Source organism: Vicia villosa, linkage group LG1 (genome assembly GCF_029867415.1).
Source record: "Vicia villosa cultivar HV-30 ecotype Madison, WI linkage group LG1, Vvil1.0, whole genome shotgun sequence".
Classification (NCBI taxonomy): Eukaryota; Viridiplantae; Streptophyta; class Magnoliopsida; order Fabales; family Fabaceae; genus Vicia; species Vicia villosa.
The window spans coordinates 103,829,154-103,856,988 of NC_081180.1; the positions used below are offsets into that span (position 1 = coordinate 103,829,154).

At 31.9% G+C, this 27,835-nt stretch overlaps 1 protein-coding gene and 2 long non-coding RNA genes across 3 annotated transcripts; 1 reads left to right on the forward strand and 2 right to left on the reverse strand.

Annotated features, from left to right (window-relative positions):
* Window positions 1–6,902: 6,902 nt before the first annotated feature.
* On the reverse strand, window positions 6,903–7,902 carry LOC131613766 (uncharacterized). The gene is made up of 3 exons (XR_009287618.1): window positions 7,576–7,902; window positions 7,194–7,264; window positions 6,903–6,964 (listed from the first exon to the last, which is right to left on the reverse strand). It is a non-coding gene; the product is annotated as an uncharacterized LOC131613766 (long non-coding RNA).
* A 3,385-nt stretch (window positions 7,903–11,287) lies between these two features.
* Window positions 11,288–12,613, forward strand: LOC131650591 (uncharacterized). Its single transcript, XM_058920296.1, has one exon. It carries the CDS (start codon window positions 11,288–11,290, stop codon window positions 12,611–12,613), a length of 1,326 nt encoding a protein of 441 aa, XP_058776279.1.
* Window positions 12,614–17,802: 5,189 nt separating this feature from the next.
* On the reverse strand, window positions 17,803–18,401 carry LOC131613771 (uncharacterized). The gene is made up of 2 exons (XR_009287619.1): window positions 18,137–18,401; window positions 17,803–18,043 (listed from the first exon to the last, which is right to left on the reverse strand). It is a non-coding gene; the product is annotated as an uncharacterized LOC131613771 (long non-coding RNA).
* Window positions 18,402–27,835: the final 9,434 nt, after the last annotated feature.

Below are 27,835 nucleotides of genomic sequence, written 5' to 3' on the forward strand. Positions count from 1 at the left end.
GTTGTTGTTAAGCACCTGCATAGTAGAAGAAGAAGAGCCTAATTGTGCAGCCCCCACGGTTGAACTTCCAATCTCACTAACAAGCATCTTATTAGCCAATGTCAGCGCCAAATCCGTTACAGTTCTTTGCACATATCTGTTCGCGGTTACGGTAGAGTCATTAGCCATCGAAACGTTTCCTTTATCAGTAGGATTAAAAGGAATCCAACTGTTGGTAGCATCACCGTTTATGACAGTAAGTTTGAAAAAAACCAGCTTTTTAGAAGTTGGGTCTCTATCAATCGCAACTCTCCCGTATAACAGATGCTCGCCTGCAACTCTATCCGAGATATTCTCATTCGATTGATTGTTAAACATGCTCTCCTTATTGCTTCGAGCTCCACCTTCACTGTTTCGCCTGTTACGTAACCACTTATTTTCACCCCCATTACCACCTGAAGTACTCGATTCCACCCTCACAGGATAATTGTTGTAAGCATCGTAGCCTACGAACTTTCTAATGTGATTACCGATAAGCACTCCAACGTCCTCAGTCATGAATCCAAAAGGAAGTTGATGGATTTGAACCCATATCTCCACTTCATTTAGATTAACAGACAGAGGATCTTCTCCAAATTAAAGCTTTCTAGTTGCCAACATGAAATTGTCATACATCCATGGACTTCCTTCTAAGACTCTCTCCAAGTCCCAGCTGTGGTAAAACTGGAACAAGAACCTGTTCTCATCAATTTTTGTGATGTCCATGCTCTGCCCAGGCTGCCACATCTTTGCCAACATATCCTTCAGTATGTTGAAACGAATTGTTTTGTTAGTCAGTACAGTACCAACCAAACAAAGCTCGAGCAGATCTTCTTGAGTGAACTTGACATTGTCTGTGTTGACGCGCTCAGCACTGCCAGCTAGAGGGACTGGATTCTCCATAAGAGGGTTGAAAAATGAGAACAAGATAATAAGATTTATGATTTTTCTGGTGGTTAGCAACATGAATCGATGAAAAGAGCTTTGCCTCTTGTGTCCCTTTATACTTGGATTTACTAGACAGGGCAGGGACCAAAATTTATAACTATAATTGCTGATAAACACACCCTTATGATAGAATCCCTTGTTAAAATATCTAATTGAACACAATTGGAAGATTTTGATTCCTACAATCCCTTTAACCATAATTCCACCAGACTTTCTGCAGTGATAATAATACCTGATTTTCCTCTCCCAAACTATGACAGAGTACCATGTAGCCAAAATTACCATAGCTGGAACGAATAAAAGGATAGAAACGATCTCCATTTGATTTTCTCAATCAGTGAAATCAATTGGATATTGAGAACGTTGGAGACCCCACACACGAGCATTAACCTGCAGAATCCCCCAAATCAGAAAAGCCAGCGATAGCATCGCTCCCAATCTTCCAATTATGTTCCTAAGACAAGCCTTAAAGAAACGAAATCCCAAACAATAAACAGCAGGACACAACATCAGACACGCCCACAAGGAATTAAATGTGAAATCCCCGGTTGCCAAGATAGATTCAAAGGAGAATCACTAACAGGCTCTCACTCTGAAAGAATCGAGGAGAGAATTATCGGAATAAACTTCGATTGGAGTTCATCGAAAAACGGATTCGATCGGGGATGCATCGGATTCGATCAATTTGTAGTTAAATTTCTTGTAATTAGGATATGATGAATCTTCTTCTAATTATAATTTGATTTTTTTTAGTCAATTAACTTTGATTGAATCAAAAAATCAATATGTACAAAGAATATCTAAATTAAATAAGATAGAATACCAAGAATAAATTAAATAAGATAGAATACCAAGAATAAATAATACAATATATTTGATTAAACAACAAAAATTAAATTTGAATTAAATAAGATAGAATACCAAGAATAAATAATACAATATATTTGATTAAACAACAAAAATTAAATTTGAATTGAACGACTAACAAATCATAATTGACAACAAACAATATTAACTTGAACGACACACAATATATTTGATTATGTTGATGTTTGTTTATCATATCTTGATGAAGCAGCTAGGAGTTATAGAGAGGTTGATAATGATTTGAAGAATGAGGGATAAAAACAATTTATCTACAAATGTTTGATTAGTTATTTGTGAAAATTTAATGTTTTTTTCCAGTTATTTAGAGGGGGTTTCAAACCCCCGCAATTTCTCTCTTTTTATGTAGTGTTGACTTTAACTGACATGGCGTGACACATGGCATGTCACGTCAGCTTCCGTTAGACCAAATAGACGGTAGGGACCAAAAGTATGGACTGAAAATTTTAAGAGGATCATTCTTTAAAGCAAATTTTTTGAGGGACTAAAAACGAATTTCACAATATTTAGGAGGATCAAAAACATATTTAACCCAAATTTAAAAAATGGCCAATTTGATGCATTTTTTTAAACCGGACGATTTTACAATACTGACTCCAGTTCTTTGGTTCGAATGATTTTGAACGGTTCAATTTGATTTTACTCTGGTTTTGACTCACTCGCAATTTGAAAGGTTGACCTAACCGGATTCATCTCCGTTTCCCGGTACAACTGGTTGAACCTGTGGATTCGGTATGGTTTTTAAAACATTTAATGGAACTCTTAAAAACATGGGGTTATTTCATTAAGTTGGGGAATGATTTTATGTTTTTTTTGTTAGACTTGATTATGGGTTATATGGACCAAGTGGGAGAATGATAGTTTATTATTTTATAAGTGGTTATTTTGAATTACAAAACCATGTTGGTAACCCTGTCTTGTTGATATTTATCAGTAACATATTAACTTAATCGGTGCACTCCTAACTTAATTGGTGCACTCTTGTTTCCTCTCAACCCATGATCTTAGTAACTTCACAAGGATTCTTATAGGTTAAAAAGAAGACGTTCTGATGGACAACTTTATAAATTATATCTTTGAGTTTGAATGAGTAAAATTTTGCTATAGTGAAACAAAATCGTTGCTGCAACCAAAAGTTCAATTTGGATCCGTCATTTTACAATAGTGAAACAGAACCGTTGCTGCAACCAGAAGCTCAATTTGGACCCAATAATAGCAGATTTAAGTGCTCTTTCAATTTGCTTATGCTTAATGGTTTAAATGTGTTGTTTATATGATACATAGCATATTTAAATCAAATAGTATTTCTATATACCATGTAGATGAAACATTCAAGCTTATTTGAATTTGAGGACAACAGTAAATATATATATATATATATATATATATATATATATATATATATATATATATATATATATATATATACTCAATTTAACAAATTTTTTTATTAATTTATTTTTAAAATATAATAGCTACTTCTATACCAGTAGAATATTAGTTTCCCTGCAATGTTATTAATCATAAGATCTATCTACCTATCAAACTAATCAGTTATGTGCAGATTTCTCTACTTACCAAATTTATTAGTTTTTGATGAAAATCTATCCTAAAAATTAGATAAACGATGCGAAAAATAGAGTATTTTTAGTAGTGTGTTTGGATTCCATAATTTAAGGTTGACTTAATAAATATTGAGACTCTAGAAGAATTTTAAAATATTCTTTTATTTAATAATTATATTTTTAATTAAAATTTTACTTTACAAACACTTTAATATGAAAACATTTATTAAACTATTTTGAACAATTCTGTTTAATATTTTTTATATTCAATATTAAAATTATTTTATTTTATTTTATTTTGAGACATTGTTGAAATTAAAATAAAATTTTCTTAACTTCAACAAAAAAACTTTCTTTAGGCATTCACAATAGTTATAAGAATTATTAACATTATTTTATAAGTTATATACAGATTTAAAAAGTTTAATTTATTTATATAATTAAATAGATTCAATTCCGTTTAATATGTTGTCGGATCAATATTAATATCAATTAATTTAATTTTATTGTGACATTTTTGAAATCAAAATAAAATTTTATTAGCTTCAAATTAAAAAAATTAATTCTTTAGGCTTCAAATTAAAAAAATATAAAAAATTAAATCTTTTTATATAATTAAATATATTAATTTGTGTATTATTTTTTACAAGTATTTGCCAGCCGCTTGGCTTGGGGCTGGTGTACTTATTAACATTTTTAATGAAATTGTTGTGAGTAAACTAACCATAGGAATGTCATGTGTAAAATATATTTACCCATGTTAAAATCGTAAGTAAAGTAAAAATATTATATATTTTCTTCAATTTATCGACATAGTGGACACAATTTCATGTGAACTATCGTATACATGCCTATTACAATTTTCACCTACAACTACATGCACATTTGGTGAAGCAAGAGCATAACCTGTCAAAGATCAACCACACAACTAGTTCAAATGAAAAAAAATTCCATGATACATCTTAACATTCACACAACCACCTCCAATTATACATTGCAGCAAAACTATCTTGTAATTTTGTGATCATCAAGACTCAAAATACATGAGCGAATGAAATCATGAGAATTTAAAACCGTAATTAATGTAAAGAAACATGTATGATGTCTCCACTTTATCAAATAAATGGAGACAATGTCATGTGAATTTTCATAGATATGCATATTAAAGTTTCCATCCTCATTAATTTTTGATGAAGTAAAAGCACGATCGGGTAAAGATCAATCGCACAAACAATTGAGTGGAAAAAAAAATGTGATATTTGTTAAAACCTTTTCCCTCAGTTCTACAATGAGTGACCCATTTAAAATAAAATGATATTTTAAAATGAATGATTCTTTTCAATTTTCAATGCACTTTTTTCAATTCTACCCTTTAATTAATAAATTTTTTATCATATCTAATACTCCCTCCATTTTTTATTATAAGTCGTTTTAGACTTTTCACACAGATTAAGAAAAATAATAATTGTTGTATAAAAATGAGAAATTATGAAAGTTTTTACAAAATTATCCTTCATTAATGTCTTGTGGAAGATAAATTTATATAATTGAAAGGAGGGAAAATAATAAATATTTAAGGATATAATAGAAAAAATAGCATTAATTATTCATTGAAATTATAAAGCGACTTATATTTAAACACAATTTTTTTCCCAAAACATATATAATAAAAAACGGAGGGAGTACATGTTAATGATACTATAGTAAAAACAACATTCTCTCTTTCTTAACTAACAGCCACCTAACCCAACTAGCAATTGTCATCCGAGCTATCCATTCTCCCCATATATATACTTTAGTTTGGTTATTAGGTAAACTTAACTTTTTTTAATGAAGTAAATATTTTATTTTTTCTTTTCCATAGTTTTCACTAGGGTGGACAAAAACCCGCAAACCGGAGTAATCCGCTTAAACCGAATGAATTTTTCACTAAACAGGCGGGTTGGGCTGGTTTGCAGGTGAGAACATTTTCAAAATCAGTTCCAAACGAGTTCAAACAAGCGGGTGCAGGTCTAATATTTCAGCCCAGGGGTACCCACACCGACCCGTCTCTAGTAGTTAACAAGTTTTTTCTTTGTCATAAATGCATTCTATCTTAATAGTTTAACAGTTTCTCTTTCTTGTTTTTTTACAGCTGGCTTCACTTTCTTTCTTTTTGTTACAGCTAGTTTTCTCTTTGTTAAATATCTCTGATATACTATAATGAATATAAATATTTTATTACGTAAATATTATATATTATATATATTATAATATTTATTTAGTTTCTCTCATAATCCATTCTTCAAAAGTTGCCATATTTATCAAATTTTTTTAGAAACAAGATAAAAACCATGAAGATACTGCATATTTTTCTTTAATATGCTTCCTCCTTCTCTTTCCTCTTTTTCATTTCATCTCAATTTTTTTATTTGTTTTCAATACTAATTTTTGTTTGATAAATATACATATATGAAATTGAATGCACCCATTTTTCGAATTTTGCATCAAGAACAGTATAGATCTGAGATTGAATATACCGAGTTTTTTTGGTGTTTGTATTAAGAATGGTACCGATTTAAAATTGGATATACCGATTTTTCAGTTTTTTCATTAAGAATTTAACGTTTCTTTAGTTTTACTTTTCAGATTTTGATGGCGTTTTTTAGACTTTAATCCGCATAGACCCATCCGATAACCCGCAAACCGAAACAACTTATAAACCGCTTTATCCGAAGGGAAAAATGGGCGGAGTTGGGCCTCTACTTTCAAACCGCGGTTTGGGCTGGTTCGACATTTTGGATCCGAAACCGCCCGAACCGACCCAATATCCACCCCTAGTTTTCACATGTCTGCTGTCAAGTGTCAGTTCTATAGAATATGTCAATATGAGGAGAATATCAAAAAGAAGTCATAAAATAAGAAAATTTCTTTAGCCACCTCCCTATGGGGGTCACCCCCAGCGAAAATCCCAAAATACCCCTGCTTCGGAAATGAACTTCCGAAGCGCTTTTTTTTTTAAAAAAATTCCACAATTCGGAAGTGCATCTCATGAACTTCCGAAAACACCTCATGGGGGTGAATTCGGAAATGAACTTCCGAATTATGCAGAAACTGTGTTTTTTTTTAACGTTTTTTCTTAAACTGTCTCGCATTTTAATTAAACGCAAACGCCAAATAAAAATAAGCAACAGATAAACTGAAAATACTAAGATGATAAATCCAATCCAAAAACACTATGCGAAAGATACAATCCGAAATCAAAACAAAACAAAACAAAGACACGTTATTCTGCCCGACGAGCGTTACAAAATACACATCAAACAAAACAAAAACACGTTATTCTTCCCGACGAGCGAACTCCTCCGAATGAAGATAATTATACCAATCCTCATCCCACTCAGTCTCAGAACCATCAGCATTGATCACGCCTGAAGACTGAGCCTGCACGTCCGAGCAATGGACCCCAAGGGGACGAGAAGCAGAACCAATCAAAACCTTCTTCTACTCCTTCACCTCCTTCACCTCCTTCTTTGAAGAACCCTTTCTTCCCTTAGCGCCACCCATTCCTGCGTAAAAATTAAGAAAGAAAGGTCCATGAGACCTCCTTTTATAAAAGAAGAAAGGGGACAAAAACGCTTGGGAAACAGACAAGTCATTAAAGAACAAAGACGTTGGAAACCAGCGACACGCCGTCAAAGAAGTCAGAACGCATGCACACAAACTTCAAAGAAACAGGCACAATAAACAAAGGCGTTAAAAATAAAGTACTTGCAAATTAAAACGGACACTCCCTACCCTCTCTAGCCGACGCAGGCTTGGTCTCCCTTCCCTGTCTGATGCGTGCTGGTTGGTTGTCTGACATGTTCCTGTAAACAATTGAAATCGATTAATATGCGAGACAAAATAAAAAATAAAAAAATTTGAACTTCTGATACATTTCGGAAGTTCATTTCCGAAAACTGGGATGGAGGTGTTTTCGGAAATGAACTTCCGAAACACCCCTGCGATGGAGTTTTCTGCAACTTCCATGGCAGACCCCTAAACCAAACTTCAAACCAAATCAAAATGCTTCTAAACAACCTAAATACTACTAACAACCTAACCATATATCATTTATGCAATTAAAACCCTAAATAACATGCATTTGAATAATGAATCTAAAAATTTCAAAACTTACAAAGTGTTAGGATTGAGGGCTTTTGAATGTTGTTTAGCAGTGTGATTGGAGCCTTGATGCAGCCTTGGAATTCTGTTTGCACAAATTTTCGCCTTTGCTTGTTTTTTATTTGAGTTAGGGTAAATGAATGGGGAGGGGGAGTGTTTTAATAAATCTGCAGAACGCGCAGTATTTTGGAAGTTCACTTCCGAAATGCTGTTTTCGGAAATGAACTTCCGAAATAAGACAATTTTTTCAAAAAAAAAGACGCTTTCGGAGATGCATCTCCGAAAACGCCTTTTTCTTGCATTTCGGAAATGAACTTCCGAAGTCAGGGGTAGTTTGGGTTTTTCACCAGAGGTGGACTAGAAGGTTGGGAGGTCTATAGAGAAATTTCCTAAAATAATCCAACTAAGTAAGGATTTAGGGGAAACTCTTTTGAATTGGGTTAAAACTTAATGAAATCAAGGAAAACCAAACTTGTCAAGAGAAGCTAACCAGAAATAGACACACTAATGCTATGTTTGGATGAAAAAAGAAAATTAAAGGATAGAAAATAAGAGGAAAGAATGTTAAAAAAATAAAAATGAAGACAAAATTAGAAGAAAGTGGAATAATTTTTTAGTTGTTTGTTAGGAGTGAAAGTAGATAGAAAGTGAGAGGGAAGAAAGATATAATATTCTATAATGACGAAAATAACCTTTGTTTGAAATTGAAGAAACAATGAAATAGTCTTAAATAATTTTATTTTTATCATTCCTTAAATAATATTTATTTTATTAATTTATATAATTTCAAAATATGTCATACTTCACAATTTTGCTTTATAATATTTTTGCCAAATTTATTTTATTTAGTTAATAACTTTATACAATTAATTATATTATATAAAGGCCGTAAAATATATATTTTTTAAAACATTTATTCATGTAAAAAGAATAGAACAATTTGTATCTAAAAGATTTAAATGAAATAAATGATAAATTGGAGTGGTAATAAAACTGCTATGTCAACAAAAATATATTGACAAATTGGGTGTTTTGGTCATTTTAATTGTATTAATGGTTCATGTTTATTTTCTTTGCAATATAGGAAGGAAAGATTATGAGTGGGGCACCCATCAATTTTAAACTTTCATTCCCCTCTAACACATATACCCAACGGTGGAAGCACAATTTTCCATCCTTTCACTTTCATGAGAAACAAACAATGTATAAAAGTGTACTCAATCATACTTGAGTGAGCCCCTGATAATCCTGTCGAATGATAAAACATACAAGATTCTTTGACATATATTCCTTAAAATAGTTGTTTTTAAGAGGTTCTAAGAGCACCTACATTCATACCAATTAATTTGGTGGTATAAATGGATCTCACTCAATATATTATATAATTTTTCATATTTTCAATTATTTAAATAACTAAACTATAAATTAGGTACTACTAATCTCACTATATACTCCAATTCAATATATTATTGATTAAAAGAGTAAAAATATGTCAAAGTTTTCAAAACTACGCTGCTGAAAAAAACAACAATGATTTACTGATATAAGTACAATTTAATTTAATAATAATATTTTTAATATTTTCAGACATTAGTGGCTTTGCATTCCTAAGCAACCATGAATAAGAATGCTATAAGACCTCAAAACTATATACCTCTACTTTAAAGTCTAACGAAAAATTGAGAGTTAGGTACACATTATTCTAAACTCTAAATCCGCATCCATTTGTGACTTAATTTTCAAAGTGTTTTCTGGTACATCCATATCTTTGGGAGCCACGGATCTTCGGGAGCCACAGTTGTCGTCAAGACATTCATCATCATTCGTATCTTCTAAATTCCTCTAGATTAACACTATATTTGTTTGCAACGAAAATAGAAGGAAAAGATAAAGAAAGAAAGCTCAACTTACAAGATCCTTCTATTGTTTGAGACTTTCTAAAATGTGAATGAAAGAGAAAACTGCAACTAGGATCCACCTTGATTTTGTTTCCGCGCTAAACTGAAAGGAAACGGAAAAAGACACACTTTTGAGACATAAAAAGAACAGTAACCTTATGTTTTGTTAATTTGTTTACAAAAACAAAAGTGTTTTTCATAAATATATCTATAATATAAGAAAATTAATGGCGGTGAAAAAGTTCAAAATACTCTTATTTGATTTTTTTGCCACCACATTAAAATTGTGGTTTTTTGGTATTTGTACCATAAAGTTCTTAATTTTATTATTAAATTAATACAACTCTTATATTTTATCAAAATTATCAAATTTTTCTCTATTCTCTATTTTTTTTCTCTTTCATCACTTTCTCACTTCTTTCTTCCAAAAAAAAAAAAACTATCAATCTATAATATAAGAAAATTAATGGTTGTGGAAAAGTCCAAAATACCTTTATTTGATTTTTTGTCACCTCATTAAAATTGTGGTTTTTTGGTCTTTGTACCATAAAGTTCTTAATTTTATTATTAAATTAATACAACTCTTATATTTTATCAAACTTATCAAATCTCTCTCTATTCTCTATTTTGTTTCTCTTTCATCACTTTCTCACTTCTTTCTTCAAAAAAAAAATATCAATCTATATTATAAGAAAATTAATGGTTGTGGAAAAGTTCAAAATACTCTTATTTGATTTTTTGCCACCACATTAAAATTGTGGCTTGTTGGTCTTCGTACCATAAAGTTCTTAATTTTATTATTAAAATAATACAACTCTTATATTTTATCAAACTTATCAAATCTCTCTTTATTCTCTATTTTTTTCTCTTGCATCATTTTCTCACTTCTTTCTTTCAAAAAAAAAATCTATTATTGATATATTTTTTTTATATACGAAAAGTGGTATTTATCATTGACGGCCAGGAGAAGATAATCATCTAAGATAGTGATGTGACGGCGGAGCTGAACTATTGGGAGAACGCGTCAATCCTCTTTGCTCTGGGGGAAACACTGTTTATGCACGCTGTAAAGAATTTCATGGAAAAATCTTGGAACTTCGTTGCTATGCCAGAACTATACTTCAATGAAACAGGGTACTTCATTGTTCGATTCAAAGACTATGACGACCAATGCAAGGTAATGGAGCAAGGACCATACTTCATATTTGGTAAACCGATATTCCTTAAACACTAGTCAATTGATTTTGAACTAAAAGCGGATTTACTTCGAGTGCTCCCGCTTTGGATTACACTGCCAAACTTACCTCTGTACCTATGGGGGGGGAAAAGTATTTCGAAAATTGCTAGTGCTGTGGGGAACCCCATAACTACTGATGAATGCACTGCGAGGAAATTGAGAATTTCGTATGCAAGAGTGCTAGTGGAAGTGGATATCACCAGGCCTGTTAAGGATATGATACCCATTAGGGACCACAGTGGGAAGGAATGGGAACAAAGAGTTGAGTATGAATGGCGGCCTAAGTATTGCAAGGCATGCCTTAAAATTGGTCATGACTGTGCAATGAAGAAGATGACAATACAACCAAAGCCGGTCCAGAAAGTGTGGAAACAAAAGCCAAAGGATCCTGAGCATAGAGAAAGTATTACTGAAGGTGAGAACAAAAGCAAAGAGGATGGAGCTGAAGTGTGGACTCAAGTTAGCACCAGCAGAAGTGATAAGGCTAAGAAGAAAATTGTGTTTACACCGCCCGATGATATGGTGGTCCAGAATGCCTTCACACCCCTTGGGATTGGAGTTAATCTTGTAGGGGAGTCCAGCAATAGCAAATGATCACCACCTGGAACGTTAGGGGCATCAATAAAGAGTCTCGGCACCGGGAAGTCAGCTCCTACATCCATACCTTGCAGGTGCCCATCATTGCTTTGTTAGAAACTAGAATAAAGGAAACTAATGCTGATAGAATACGTAGGACGTTTATAAATAAATGGGCCTATATTGATAATTATACTCATCACTATAATGGAAGAATCTGGATTCTGTGGGATGATCAGGAAGTCACAGTGAAGGTCCTGACAGTTGAGGAACAATTCATCCATATTGATGTTCAGCATAGGGACAACAAAAGGCACTACTTGGCAACTATTGTTTACGCATTGAACCAGCTCGAGAAAAGGAAAATTCTTTGGGAGCATATTGATAGATTAGGGGATAGTATACACTTGCCATGGATTGTGATTGGAGACTACAACAATGTCCTTACTTATAAGGACAGGATCGGTGGTAACCGAGTGGCCCTTAATGAATATGCAGATCTGGTTGACATGATGGAGAAGAATGGCCTGTTTGAAGCTGAAACCAAGGGCTCCCACTTCACTTGGTCAAATAAACATTCATTTGGAGCCATCTATTCTAGAATAGATAGACTCATTGGTAACTCACTCTGGTTCAGCACGTATCAAGATATTATTGTGGAAATTCTGCCTCCTCATATTTCTGATCACTCCCCGATTAGAGTAAGAACGTTGGCAGCTCAGCATAGGCGTAAACACACCTTTAAGTTCTTAAACTGTGTGACAACAAGGACAGGGTATCATGAGACTGTTAATAATTGTTGGAGACAACAGGTTCAGGGCACACCAATGCAACTACTTTGGCACAAAATGAAGAAGCTTAGCAGGACCCTCACACCTCTTCACAGAGAGATTAGTGGCATGAGAATCCAAATGCTCAAAACCAGAGCAGAACTGGAGGAGGCACACAAAGAATTACAAACTAACCCATTTGACAGCCATCTTATGGAGCTGGTGAAAAACAAAACAGATAGACTCTTAGAGCTCAATCAAATGGAGGAAAGCATGCTTAAACAGAAGGCCAAGGTTGAATGGTTGAAACTGGGCGATGAAAACAATACTTTCTTCCACAACTCAGTCAGAGAGAGGCATAGACATAACAACATGAACACTCTGACCTCCCTGAATGGCAGTTTTCTTAATAACAGGGAAGACATCACCAAAGAGATAATTGAGTACTATACGACTCTGCTAGGAACATCATCCAATGCGCTGAAGGGTATTGACAGACATTGCATTTTGAGAGGGAAAATTCTTTCCAGAACAGATGCGCTGAGTTTGATCTATCCAATTGCTGAATAGGAGATTTGGGATGCCTTACAAAGCATTGGTAATTCTAAAGCACCAGGTATAGATGGTTTTACTTCTCACTTCTTCAAAGAGTCCTGGCAGACTATTAAGAATGACACCATAGCTGCTGTCCAAGAGTTTTTCAGAACAGGCCAGATGCATAAAGGATTGAATTGCTCCCTTATTACCCTGATTCCTAAGTCTAATGAGGCAAAAACTGTAAAGGACTGGCGACCTATTTCATGTTGTAGCACCTTCTACAAAATCGTTTCCAAAATCATGACCAAGAGATTAGCCAAAGTCATTACCTCCATTGTACATGAAAATCAGTCTGCCTTCATTCCGGGGAGAATTATCCACGACAACATAATGCTTGCTCAGGAACTTATCAGAGGATATAATAGGAAATATCTGTCACCTAGATGTATGATACAAATGGATATTCAGAAAGCTTACGACACGGTGGAATGGCCGGCTTTGGAACAAATTCTGTACGCACTCGGGATTCCTCACCAGTTTGTTCAGTGGACCATGGCATGTGTCACCTCAGTGTCTTATAAATTCTCCATCAATGGCGAGCCTAGTAGTAGTATTGTCAAAGCCAAGAGAGGGCTGCGACAGGGAGACCCCATATCCCCGCTCCTCTTTGTCCTAGTTATGGAGTACCTTCATAGGATACTCCAAACTCTTAAAGATAAGCCTGAATTCAAGTATCATCCAAAATGCTCTAAGATGAAGATTGTTAATATTTGCTTCGCAGATGACATTCTGCTTTTTGCTAGGGCTGACACTATCTCTATCAGAATGATCATGGAGAAAGTTAGAGAGTTTTCTGATTCCACGGGCCTGCACATGAGCATAGCAAAAAGCAAGATATTCTTTGGAGGAGTGGACAGAATTAGCCAACAGAGTTTGATGAAGGAAACTGGGTTCCAAATAGGTACAATGCCTTTTAAATATCTAGGAGTCCCCCTAGATAGTAAGAAGCTAACTGTTATGAACTGCCAGCCTCTTATAGATAAAATGTTGACTCGTCTAAACCACTGGTGCACCAGATTGTTATCTTATGCAGGAAGACTTCAGTTAATCAAGAGTGTGATGTTCTCTATAGCTAACTACTGGCTCCAGATATTTCCTCTCCCCAAGAAAGTAATAATGCATATTGAACGATTATGTAGGAGATTCCTTTGGACTGGCCAGGAGGACAAACGGAGGACTGCGCCTATTTCTTGGGAGACAATCTGCAGCCCGATTTCTGAGGGTGGTTTGAACGTTACTGCACTTGGTATATGGAACAAAGCCACTTTGGGAAAAATGCTATGGAATCTGCATCAGAAGAAGGACAAGCTGTGGATTATTTGGGTGCATAACTACTATATGAAGAGTACCACAGTAATGAACTACACGCCTAAAGTGACTGCTTCTTGGATTCTCAAAGCCCTCTTCAAGCACAAGCAGTCTGTTATGTGTGCTGCAGCCTGGGATAACGCAGAAACCACGGGCTGCTATAGTACCGGTAGCATGTATAAAGACCTCAGAAACCCTCATTCGAAAGTTAATTGGAGGACTTTAATGAGAAATAACTGTGCTAGGCCTAGAGCCTTATTTGTTATGTGGATGGCATGCCACCAACGGCTTAACACGAAGGACAGGTTGAATCGCTTTGGTACCTTCACCGATGGTGCATGCTTCTTCTGTGGTGATATGGAATCGTGTGGGCATCTGTTTTTCGCGTGCAGGGTCACTCGTGATTTGTGGAATCAACTGCTTAGATGGATGCGCATTACTCACTCTCCGTTGGCTTGGGAGCAAGAACTCCAATGGATCGTAGCGTGCAGTAAAGGGAAAAGCCAGCAAGCCAAGCTCCTTCGACTTTGTGTGGCTGAAACGATTTACTATATTTGGTGTGCTAGGAACAAGGGGATTTTTCAAGGGCACAGTAGTGACCTTAATGTCCAGAACATTAAGGAGATCATTGGTATCAGGGTGCATAGAGATAGGAAACTTAGTTTGTTTTATAACTCTCTCTAAGTTTGTTTGTATTGTCTGCTAGAGGCTTGGATCCTTAGGGGTCAGCATGTACTTCAATTGTTTTTTGGATTATATTAATATATCATTCTTCCAAAAAAAAAAAGTGGTATTTATGATCGAAATATTTTTTAGTAAGAAATGATATACAGGAAAAATTTATTCAAAAAATTTATTATTGATCTAAATATTTTTATATACGAAAATTTAATATTGATACAAATATTTTTGTAAATGATACCTAAATAAAAATAATATTTGTATACGGAAAAAATCTATTATTTATGAAAAATGGTTTTTATGATCCAAATATTTTTTATTCAAAAATGATATAGGGAAAAAATCTATTATTGATCTAAATATTTTTATATACGAAATTTACTATTGATCCAAATATTTTTGTAAATAATACTTAAACAAAAATGAAATTTGTATACGGGAAAAAAATTTATTATTAATCTAAATATTTTTATATGCGAAAAATGTTATTTATGATCCAAATATTTTTTATTCAAAAATGGAATAGGCCAAAAAATATATTATTTATCTAAATATTTTTATATACGAAAATTTGATATTGATCTAAATATTTTTGTAAATGACACCTAAACAAAAATAATATTTGTATATGGAAAAAAACCTATTATTTACGAAAAATAGTATTTATGATCCAAATAACTTTTTTCCAAAATGATATACGGGAAAATAATCTACTACTGATCTAAATATTTTTATATACGAAATTTACTATTGATCCAAATATTTTTGTAAATGATACCTAAACAAAAATGTGGTCTGTATATGGGAAAAAAAATCTGTTATTGATCTAAATATTTTTATATACGAGAAATAGTATTAATGATTAAATATTTTTGATCCAAAAATGGTATATGGTAAAAAATCTATTATTGATCTAAATATTTTGTATACGAAAATTCAATATTAATCCAAACATTTTTTGAAAATGATACCCAAATAAAAATAATATTTGTATTATTATTTACCAAAAATATTATTTATGATCCAAATATTTTTTATTCAAAAATGGTATATGGAAAAAAATCTACTATTGATGTAAATATTTTTATATACAAAATTTACTATTGAACCAAATATTTTTGTAAATGATATCTAAACAAAAATGAAGTTTGTATTCGGAAAAAAATCTATTATTGACCTAAATATTTTTATATACGAGAAATTATATTTATGATCAAATATTTTTGATCAAAAAATGGTATACGGGAAAAAATATATTATTGACCTAAATATTTTAATATACGAAAATTTAATACTGATCCAAATATTTTTGTAAATGATACCTAAACAAAAATAATATTTGTATACGAAAAAAAACTATTATTTACGAAAAATGGTATTTATGACCTAAATATTTTTTATTTAAAAATGATATACTGGAAAAAATTTATTATTGATCTAAATATTTTTATATACGAAATTTACTATTGATACAAATATTTTTTTAAATGATACTTAAACAAAAATAAAGTCTGTATACGGGAAAAAAATCTATCCAAAAATGGTATACGGGAAAAATCTATTATTGATCTAAATATTTTTATATATGAAATAATCAATTATTTATCTAATTTTTTTTCTTTTTTAACATTTTTAATTAAAATAAATGATGTATCCAAATTTGCGTAATCGAACAGAACCCGTGCGTATGCACGGGTTTTTTACTAGTTATTTTCTAAAACACATATTAAAGACATCTTTGGTTTTTTTGGTTTACGTAAAAACATATATTTTATATAGTTTATTTATATATTAAAAAATAAATAATCCGTTATAATTGTATATTAATTTATATGTATTAAAATATTTATTTATAATTCAATATTTTGCTTATGTTAAACAAGGATATTAATATCATTTGTTAAATTCATAATTTTTTAAGTTATTTATTCATCTTTGTCTCCTTTCACTTTCATTTATACCAAACAACTAAAAAAATCATCTTATTTTCTTTTTTCGTTCATTCCTACAATTTTTTTTTCTTTCACTTTTTTCTTTTCAGTTTCTCTTCTAATTCAAACAAAAAATAAAGCTTCACACTAGCAGATCACTACATACAAAATAATTTTTAACCCAGCTTAGAATAAGTTTTTAATAATAATATTATATTTTTCTTTTTAAATAGATACAAGTTGAATTAAATTAAGTTATTTTCTAAATTTCTTTGAAATGGTCCTGCATGAGAATCTTATCTTATACGGTTATATATTATACAGTACTAATAGAGAATATATAACTCATGTCATGATGTTATAAGACAAGTGCACAAGTGGTTCACTACATAAATAATACCAAATAATTATATTATGATAAATGATATTTTAACACCATAAACTTACACTTACATCCAAAACATTGATCACAAATACGTGAACAGTGTTTTTATTATTATTTTAATATTTTAATATATTTTTTATGTTTTTTTTAAATTATTTTGGTTAATATTATTAAAATTTGGTTAATAAAATTTTAAATTTGGTTAATATGTATTCTGACATAAAACAATTAATAGTTAATATGTATACTATTCAGACTTTGGTTATCTATAAAGTTGGTTAATACAGTTCATAACTTGATTAATGAGTTTTCAAACATAAATAAATATTAAATATTAAAATAAAGTGGGTGAATAGAGTATAAAAATTGGTTAATACAGTTATAATTTAGTGTCAGAACATGGTTATAGAACATGGTTATAATACTATATATTTTATTGATTAATGAAATACTGAAAATGGTTAATGATAAGTAAAATAATTGGTTAATAACATATATTTTTGTAGTTAATACAATTGTGAAGTTGGTTAATGATGCAACCATATATTTGTGTTATAAAGTAAATTTTAAAAACAAATATTTTTAAAAAAATAAAATAAATATTTTTGAAAAATAATATTATTTTAATAAAAATATATTGTTCACCGTATAACTACGGTGAATAGTGTATACGGTATAAGTGTATACGGTATATACGGTATAAGTGTAGGTAGGTGTTTAGATGTTTGGTGTATGGTCTCAAGGTAGTAATGCTCTTAATTAAGACTTCCAATTACATAGCCAATTCTCTCATTGCCTCGTTGAAATTGGATTTTCGCTGCATAAATTATATACTTATTAGAACTTTTTGAACAATCTCATCATAACTATATTTTATTTATAAGGCCATGCTGGGCAGGCAAGGAGTTACATGATATACAGATGGGGCAAAAGAAGCAAGTGGTACAATACAAACTATAGTACTACTGATAAAATTCACGAAACATGCACCATAACATTATCCTTATGGATTCTTCAGATGACTAATATATAAGTCCAACAACTATTTTTTCAAGTTATCTAAACTTCACTTGATATCTTCTGCTTACTGCTGCTAGCCTGAAAAAGTTATCAATAGATTATATCATCAATGCCACACACTAAACATGGTACTCTAATATATAAGATGTATATATGTATATATGTATGTACCTTCTTCTTAGGCTGAGGTTTCTGCTCAGTTTTCTTTGGTGCTGCTGCTGCTGCTTTGGAGGCTCTAGTTTTAGGAGTGGTTCCACTAGTTTTAGCAGCAGACTCTTTCTTAACCTGCCCTGATGGTTGAGAGACACCAGATTTATCAGTTGGTTTATCGGCTTTGAGTGATGCCATTTTACACACTACACTCTTTTGTTTGCTAGCTTCTGTTTAATGATAGAACTACAAGATACATCCATTTATAGATTTTTTTTTAGCATTATTCTATGTCATCAATTTGCTAGTAAATGGAATATATTGATTTGTATGCTTATAGAGAGATGCTGTAGAATATGATACTTTACCTAAATAAAGCATATTTTACTGATATTTTTTTTTATTATATTCTAGAATATAGTTAGATACTGCATGTTGAGGCCTAATTGCATCATATGCTGAAAATCTGGAGCCCTCTTGAAGACAGGTATTTACTTGTCCTAACTCCTACCAAACTAGATATTTTCGATGAATAATATCTATAAATATCTTAAATTTATGGATTTTTTTTCCTTGTTACAGATTATTACAAAAGATGAAGGCAGCAAAATAAAAAGAAATGATGCATGTCATTAGGGAAATATATGTTTAGAGACTGGTGTTTTTTTATTTCTCTTTTTAAACTACATGCAAATTAAGTATGGATTTGTTTGTGATTATTTTTCTTATAAGAAAATTAAATTAAATTTAAAACACAAATAAATGTTTAAATTGTGCGAGGGGAAAGTTTTGGTTTATGCCCAATCCATAACTTACTCGTTTGATGGTGAATTTGAAAATGTTTTTGATTGAATTCGAGTTTGAAAGTCAGAATTGATAAAATAGGTTTAAATTGCAAACAAAGAAAATGAATGCATAAATGGAGAATTGAATTAAAAGAGAAGAAAAATAAAAGTGTTGAAATGTTAAGTGATTTTAAAATATAATGTAATATGTACATAAATTAAATGAATTTTAAAAACAATGCCTCTTATGATAAATTTGTTGAAATACAAAAGAAAAAAGTGGAAGGTAAATTTAAAGTGGATTTGCTTCTAATTAAGAGTATGCCTTAGAATTTAAGTACTTCATTCCTAAAAACACTTATTTATAGAAAAAAAAAATTATAGGCAATGGGATTAATAAAAAGAGTATAAGGTACTCGCCCGATTCCAATGATTATATTGGACTCAAAAGTCCAACGGATTATGGCGCCAAAAGTAGAAATTCCTACACCCTTTTGTTTTTTATCTATTACAAGTCAAAACCAAGACAAAACCTTGACACTTTCCACAACCTGGCCTACATGGAAATCTAATTGTTTAAAAATAATTGTATTTCTCACATACCACAAAGCCCGACAAGTAGATAACCAAATGACAAATGATCAACCACCGTTGTCGCCTCTCCCTCCGGTATGCATATCCAACAAGAAATGTTGCGTCAAACCTCTTTAGAAAGAGAAGAGTAAATTGTCTAAATTTTGGACTGAAGAGGCACAGGGAGGACAGTGGGAACCGCTCTCCATTGAAACAATACCCCTTCGATAAAGTTGCTCTCTCGTAGCTAAACGATCTTTCACATACCTTCGGCCAAAAACTTGAATTTTCAAAAGGACACTAGTATTCCAAATACTAGCTAGAGCATCGGTAACAACAAGAGGAGTAGAATAGAATTCACCTTTCTTCTAAGCCTCTGCGTAGTCGTCCCTGATACTATAAGATCCTCCTGCATTCTTTTGCCAAACCAACCTTTTATTATCGAGTAGATTCCTACCAATATTAAACAACAAAACCTTCAGTCCGTTCCCCTGGGCTTTCACTACTCGTGTAAAGAGATCCAACTCCCCCTTGAAATATCAACACCACTTGTTATCCACTAGTTCTCTCATCTCACTGACAGTAGCATTAGGGAAAGAAAATTTTTGTAGAAGAAGAGGAAAAGCCGAACCCCATAGAATGCCTCCACACCATTTGCTTTTCCAAAATAAAATATTAATGTCGTTACCCAGCCTGCAAGAAATACCTTGTAAAAACCATTCAGTGACATCTAGAGATGAGGAATTCGATGTTTTGGAGTCTCTCCATGAAAGAGAGTATTTATTGGACCGGTTGGCCTCCGAACCACCCATCACCGCCACCTTCAAGCTCCCATATCTGAATTATAGAAAAATGGAAACTAGACAACGGCTACTTCAATGATAGACAACGATTGATTGTAGTTATTACTTTTCATAACGGTTGGAATTCCAACTGCGGTAAAAAGTGGCGTCTGATCATGGGTTCAATTCACAGCACCAACAATTTTCTTTTTTATTTATTTTTAAGCCACTTTTCACCACGGTTGGAATTTCAACCGTGATGAAAAATGACATTTTCCAAGATATAAAATACTTCATGTTCATTCACTTTTGCCCTAGCCGAACTTAGATGAACTTCACTTTCTACCTCCAAACTTCATTTTTCATTTACGAGACTCTATTTTTTTCACTAAATCAAACTCGAAAATACCATTTCTTTCATATGCAAAACTAGAAAACATAATTTCTTTCATTAACAAGTTTCGAAACTACATCATCTCTTCTCCAACTTGAACGAGGCAAGAAAAACATGGATTCAAGTTAGCAATGTTTATTGTTATTGTTAGGTTAGGTAAAATGTTTTATGTTGTTGTATTTTAGATTTAATGTTTAACAATTTTGTTGATTTTGTTTTTGTTGTTGTTGTTGTTGTTATCTTTCTTTTGTTGTTATTTTTACTATTATTGTTGAGATTTAATATTTAACCATTGTGTTGATTTTGTTTTGTTGTAGTTGATGCATGTTGAGATTTAATGTTTAATTATTATATTGAATTTGTTTTGTTGTTGTTATTCTTTTTGTTTTTCTTATAATTTTTCTTATTCTTCTTGTTGTTGTTATTAGTGTTCTTATTGTTGTGCTAGAAATATTTGATATTCTATATAATGATGGAACTTTTCAATGTAGTTAGCCAAAACATGTGGCAAAAATAAAAAATTGGGCTGACTAACTTTTTACTAAGGTTGAAACTTACAACCGTGGTGAAAAGTGGGTTGGCTGACATTTCACCATTTTGAAGTTCCAACCATGGTGAAAAGTGGGTTGACTACATATCACCATAGTTGAAAATTCTAACTGTGGTTATATGTAGCATGCTATCTAGTTTTTCATAACGGATCTTAGCATGGGGTGGGAAGTAGCGCACTTACTACCACAATCTTATTTACTACGGGACACTATACATGATGGAGTCATTTACTAAACCGCGGTGATATATACCTTTTATAGTAGTGCGAGACTTATAAAAATTTAAGACTATTTTCTTAATAGTATGACATTTTGAGAAAGGTTTAGTCTATGTTGTAGGATTCAAAGCAAAGAGGAAAGTACCAAAAGAAGTAAGGCATGTCCATACGCGTATGAGAGCTATAATACGCATATGCTAAACTGAAGGAACATCCAAACGCCCCTGGACGCGTCCATAAGCTCTCCAAGAATTGGAAGAAGACTTACCAAATGAAGATGAGAACTTCATTTTTTCTTGTAAAAATGTTAGACAAGTTTTTCAATATTGATAAATATTTTAAACTTTACAAAAAGGAGGAAATTTTTCAACAAGAAGGAAGCTTCTACATCAACCCAAAATTTAACTTGCTTTGAATGTGGAAAGCAAGGACACATGAAGGCAGATTGTCCAAAATATGATAAGAAAAGTGATCATAAAGAGAGAAATGAATCAAAATCCAAAAAGGCATATATTGCATGGGATGATAATAAAGTAAGGTCATCATATGATTCAGAAAAAAAAGAATGCATAAATATTACATTAATGCACTACTACGTAAAAGTGATACCATGACGGTTGGCAAATGAATACGACAACATGTGATCAACCATTGAGAGGTAAGAGGTGATTGTATGTATGATGCTTTCCACCATGGTCGCACGGCCCTGATGATATACTAGCTAGCGGGCTACCTATCACAACGATTATACTACACAACCATTGTGAAATATGTTTATATCATGGGTCGAAACCCAACAACAACAATTTATTTTGAATAAAAATAACATTTCACCACTGATGAAAAAGATAACTGTTGTGGAAAGTATCTTGAGTTTATTATAAAATATGTAGATTGCTTGTTTTTCCCTACACCTCGCTGAATATATACAACCATTAAAATTAATGTAGAAGACAATAATTAAAAAAATTAAATTATTCTTGAAAAACATCTTAAATGAACCACTGTTTTTTAAATTGCATGAATATTGCAATTCATCTCTTGCTATTTAACACATAGAGTATGGTTCAATGCCCCGAGTTCTTCAAAGTAATTGTTCATTCTCTCCTAGTTTATTCTGCAAAGCATTAGTTTGTTGACTAATTTAGAATCTTCATCATCGATATCATCATTATTTTAATCGATGATGATGATGATTATCATGATGACAACGATGAAGATGATTCGAAATTTCTCAAAAAAATTGATGTTTTGCAATATTAACTAAAAGAGAACAAATTGTCTCTTTGAAGAACTCTTGAACCATATTTCAAGTTATAAACAGCTTAAAGAATGTTAACATGTTTTGAAAATATAAACTAGCATTAACAACATCTTAACTTAAACAGAAACATAACCCAAAAGATAAGTAAATCATACCAAATGAAAAAAAAACATTTTTTTAAGAAAAACTAGTGTTATACATTGAACAATTATGAAAAATGTAAGAAAGCTATTGGAGAAGATTACGTTTTAGTTTGAACAGGTATGAACTAGTATCAGGACGAGTTTGCTGCATTGGATGAGAGAGATGTTAGGGTTTTGTTTTGAGAAAAAAGGACGAAAACTTATGATGAAGAAGACGAAAGATAAAGTGGATGGAGTTGATTACCTCTAAGTTTGAAGATGCTAATGAGGACAATTTCTCTGAATATGAAAGAGGGTGTTGTTAAGGTTTTGGTAAGAGAGTGACAGTTATTCTGAGGGAAAGATTGATAACTCCTCTTATATATAAGTAAAAATTTTCATCACGCTTGTTTAAATAGACCGTGATGATATATAAGTCCTATTCATAGTGGTTTATCGTTTTAACCGTGATGATAAATATTTTTTATTTTAATATATTTATAAGAGTATAATGACAACCCCTTTTTGTAACGATTAATATATCACAACAGTTGTGTTGAATGGCCATGGTAAAATATATTTTAATGAAATATTAAAAAATTAAGGTGGGCGAATATGTATTTAGACGGCTGTTGTAATATAGTGTTAGGAAAGGAACATTTTGTAGTAGTGATGGATTCACATCATTCCGATGTTGAAGAAGGTGAGGTTAGTAACGAAATATTTTCTTATGATAATAATGCACATGAAGCAATAAATTAATTTCTAAATGAATGTAAAATTATTTACAAAATTGTGTCAACACAAAAGAAACAAATTTCATCTCTTGAAGAGAAAATTGGCACTATGCACAACAGTTTTGATAAAAAATCGAATACTACATGCAATGATTGTAATTATTTTTCTTTTCAAATTGTCCAATTAAAATAGTTATTTAAAGATATGAAAAAGGATAAATTGGATGGGAAAGTGTCCTTAGTAAAAAAAGATATTTCAATGATAAAAGTGGACTTGGTTATTCAAAATTTGACAAGCCAAGTACTAGTAAAACTATCATTGTCAAGGCAATTGACTAATCCAATAAAGAGAAAGTAAATAAAGTGAAAAATCATCATCATCATGCTAATAAAAGGTTTGTTCAAACAAGGTCTTATGTTCCTAGATATAAAAGTAACTTTGTTTATATTGTGGTTAAAAATTTCACACAGCTAATGCTTGCTATGTGAGGAATTTTAGTGTTCCTAGTGACCATTATGTATGGATTAAGAAGTGAGCTAATTATCAAGGACCCAAGGCACGTTAGGTACCTAACAAATTATACTTTTTGTTAGGTATGCTTAAATACCACTACAAATTTGTGATATCTTGATAGTAGTTTTTCTAAGCACATGATTGGAGACAACGACAAATTTTCATTTCTAGTATTAAAGGCCAATGGATATGTCATATATGGAGACAAAAACAAAAGAAATATTATTGGTATAGGCAAAGTTGGATTACCATCTTTTACAATAATTAATGATGTACTCTATGTAGAAGGATTAAAGCACAACCTTCTAAGCATAAGCCAACATAGTGACAAAGGTCTCAAAATCAATTTCACCAAAGATGAATGAATAATTGAAGATGAGGCCATTCATGAAACAAAGCTTATGGGTAAAATAATTAATAACATTTTTATGATTTCTTTAGAAGATTTATCTTTGAAAAATAAAATGTCTTATGGTAAGCAATAATGATGCATAACTTTGACATAAGAGAATGACCCATATTCATATGAAACATTTTAGTCAAATATGATCTTGTTATTGGTTTACAAAAGATCAAGTTTATCAAAGATAGATTATGTGATACATGTCCAAAAGGAAAGCAAACCAAATTAACTTTCAAGCAAAAGAATGTGGTAACAACTACAAGGTCACTTCAGTTGTTGCACATGGACTTGTTTGGTACATCAAGGACAAGAAGCTTTGGAGATAATGTATATGATTTAGTAACTGTCAATAATTTTTATAGATATTTTTGGACACTATTTTAAGTGCAAAAAAGCGATGCTCTCAAGGGGTTTAAGAAATATGCAAAGCAAGTGCAAAACAAAAAATCCCATGAAGATTGCATCAATTAGAAGTGACTAAGGTGGAATTTCAAAATGAATCATTTTAAGAGTTTTGTTAGGAACATGTCATATTTCATGATTTTTCTGCACTAAGGACTCCTCAATGAAATGGAGTGGTTGAAAGGAAAAAAAATTGATCCCTAGTTGAACTTGCAAGAACTATGCTAAGTGACTCTAATCTATCAAAGTACTTTTGGACGGATGTGGTAAGCACGACATGTTATGCAAACAATCGGGTTATCATAAGGTCAATCTTGAAAAAGACTCCATATAAGCTCTTATAGAGAAGAAATCCAAAAATTGTTCACTTTCATGTTTTTGTATGTAAATGCTTTGTCCTCGACAATGACAAAGACAATATCGATGAGTTCGACAATAAATCTGACAAAGGTATCTTTCTTTGTTACTCCCTCACAAGTAAGGCATATAGAGTTTATAATAAAATAAATTTAACTATTGAAGAATATATGCATGTATATTTTGATAAATCTAAACTCCTCTAAGGAGGATATAGTTGTTTGTGATGATGATATTTTAGAAGTACCTATCGAAGAGATTGCAATAGATGATAAAGTTAAACAATCAAAACACAAAAAAGAAATCATTCACCAAGAGCAAAATCAATGTGATCTTCCTCAGGAATGGAAAACCCATCGTGATCACCCAATAGACAATATTATTGGTGACATTAGCAAAGGAGTATCAACAAGACTCAACATCAAGGATGCTTGCTTGAATATGACGTTTGTCTCTCAAATAAAACCTTCAAAGATTAATGAAGCTTTATAGGATGACCGATGAATACTTTCCATGCAAGAAGAATTAAACCAATTTGAAAGGAACTAAGTTTGGGAACTGGTTCCTCAATTAAATGGTAAACACATCATTCGTACTAAATGGGTGTTTAAGAATAGACTTGACGAGAATGGTATAACTGTTTAAAACAAGGAAAGATTGGTGGCCCAAGGATATAATCAAGAAGAAGGAATCCACTTTAAAGAAACATTCACTCCGGTTACAAGGTTAGAAGCTATTCAATTATTACTTGCTAATAATTGTTCATTAAATTTTCAGTTATTCCAAATGGATGTCAAGAGTGCCTTCTTGAATTGATACATCAATGAAGAAGTCTATGTCAAACAACCTCCTGGTTTTGAAGACTTCAAGAATCCTTCACATGTCTATAAGTTGAGAAAAACTCTTTATGACTTGAAGGAAGCACCAAGAGCTGGGTATGTTAGACTTAGCAGCCTTTTTTTTGAAGTAGGATTTGAAAAAGGTAAGGTTGATACTACATTATTCATTAAGAAAATCAAAGATCATACATTATTAGTTCAAATCTACGTCGACGATACCATATTCAGATCAACAAATAAAGTCTTATGTGAAGAATTTTTAATGATGATGAAAGGAGAATTCGAGATGGCCATGATGGGTAAGATGAACTTTTTTTGGACTTTAAATTAAGTAATTAAAATAATGGCACCAATCCAAGTATTTTTAGGAATTGTTGAAGAAATTTGATATGGAAAGTTGCAAAGATATTACTACTCCAGTGGGTTCCATAACATATGTTGATCAAGACGAATTCAGTGATTCTATTAACAAAGTATTGAGGTATGATTGACTATTTGCCTTATTGGGTTAAATATGTCACAAGTCCTTATAAATATGACAATCTTTAATTTTAATACCTGCACAATTGTTCTTAAAACAATGGTCCTCGGAATATTTTACGTCCCTATTTTTGGTCCCTCGCGTTAGATTCCACTAACGGAGGTTTACTTTGCACGCCACGTGTCACACCACATCAGTTAAAGTCAATACTAAAGAAAAAAGACAGATTGTGGGGGGTTTTAAACCCTCTTTAAATATCTTTAAAACCAACAATTTTCACAAGCAATTAATAAATGGTTGGAAGGAAAATATTTCACAAGCAATTAATCGAAGTGCTTTAGGTGTGTGACCATTTTTCTGCTTTAGGCATGCCATGTAAGCCTCCGTTAGTGGAATCTAACGGGAGGGGCTAAAAATAAGGATAGAAAATATTGCGAGGGTCATTGTTTGAAAAAAAATTGTAAGGACAAAAATTGAAGGTTGCCATATATATATGGACTAAAAACATATTTAACCCTACTTTATTTAATGGCAAGTCATCGTGACATAATATTTAGTGATTGTCTTTGTGTTTGGTTTTAAGCAAATCCAAAAGAATCTCATCCCCCCTCTGTGAAAAGAATCATAAAATATCTCAAAGTAACAACAAACGATGAACTATGATATCCTAAAGGTAGTATATGTGATTTGGTTGGTTATTCTGACTCGGATTATGCAGGTTATAAAACTGATCACAAAAGCACAAGTGGTACATGTCACATCCTAGATAATGCATTAGTATCATGGTCATGTAAGAAACAAGTGTGCGTTACTCTTAGTAAAGCATATACAGAATACATAGCAGCAAGTAGTTGTTGTGCACAAATTCTTTGGCCAAAGAAACAACTTTGCGATTACAGACTTGATCTTGGATGCATTTTACTTAGATGCGACAATACAAGTGCAATTAACATAACGAAAAATCCGGTCGTGCTTTCACGAGTCAAACACATAGACATTTGATATCACTTTCTATGTGATCACGTGCTTAAAGACAATGTTTGAAGTAAAATTTGATATCATAATTAAATATTATAAGAGCAATTATGTATTGTAAACTCTATTGATAAAATAAGATCTCTTTTGCTATGAATAATTCCTAATGTAGGATTCACTATACATAGCTAAATAGAGTTTATGATTATCAGTCTGTTTGTTATTCATTTATCAGAATTTACTGTGCATAGCTAAATAGAGTTGTCTTATAGCAATTAGGAAGCAAGTGAATTTGAAGAGGGAACAAAACCAAGTTGGTTTAG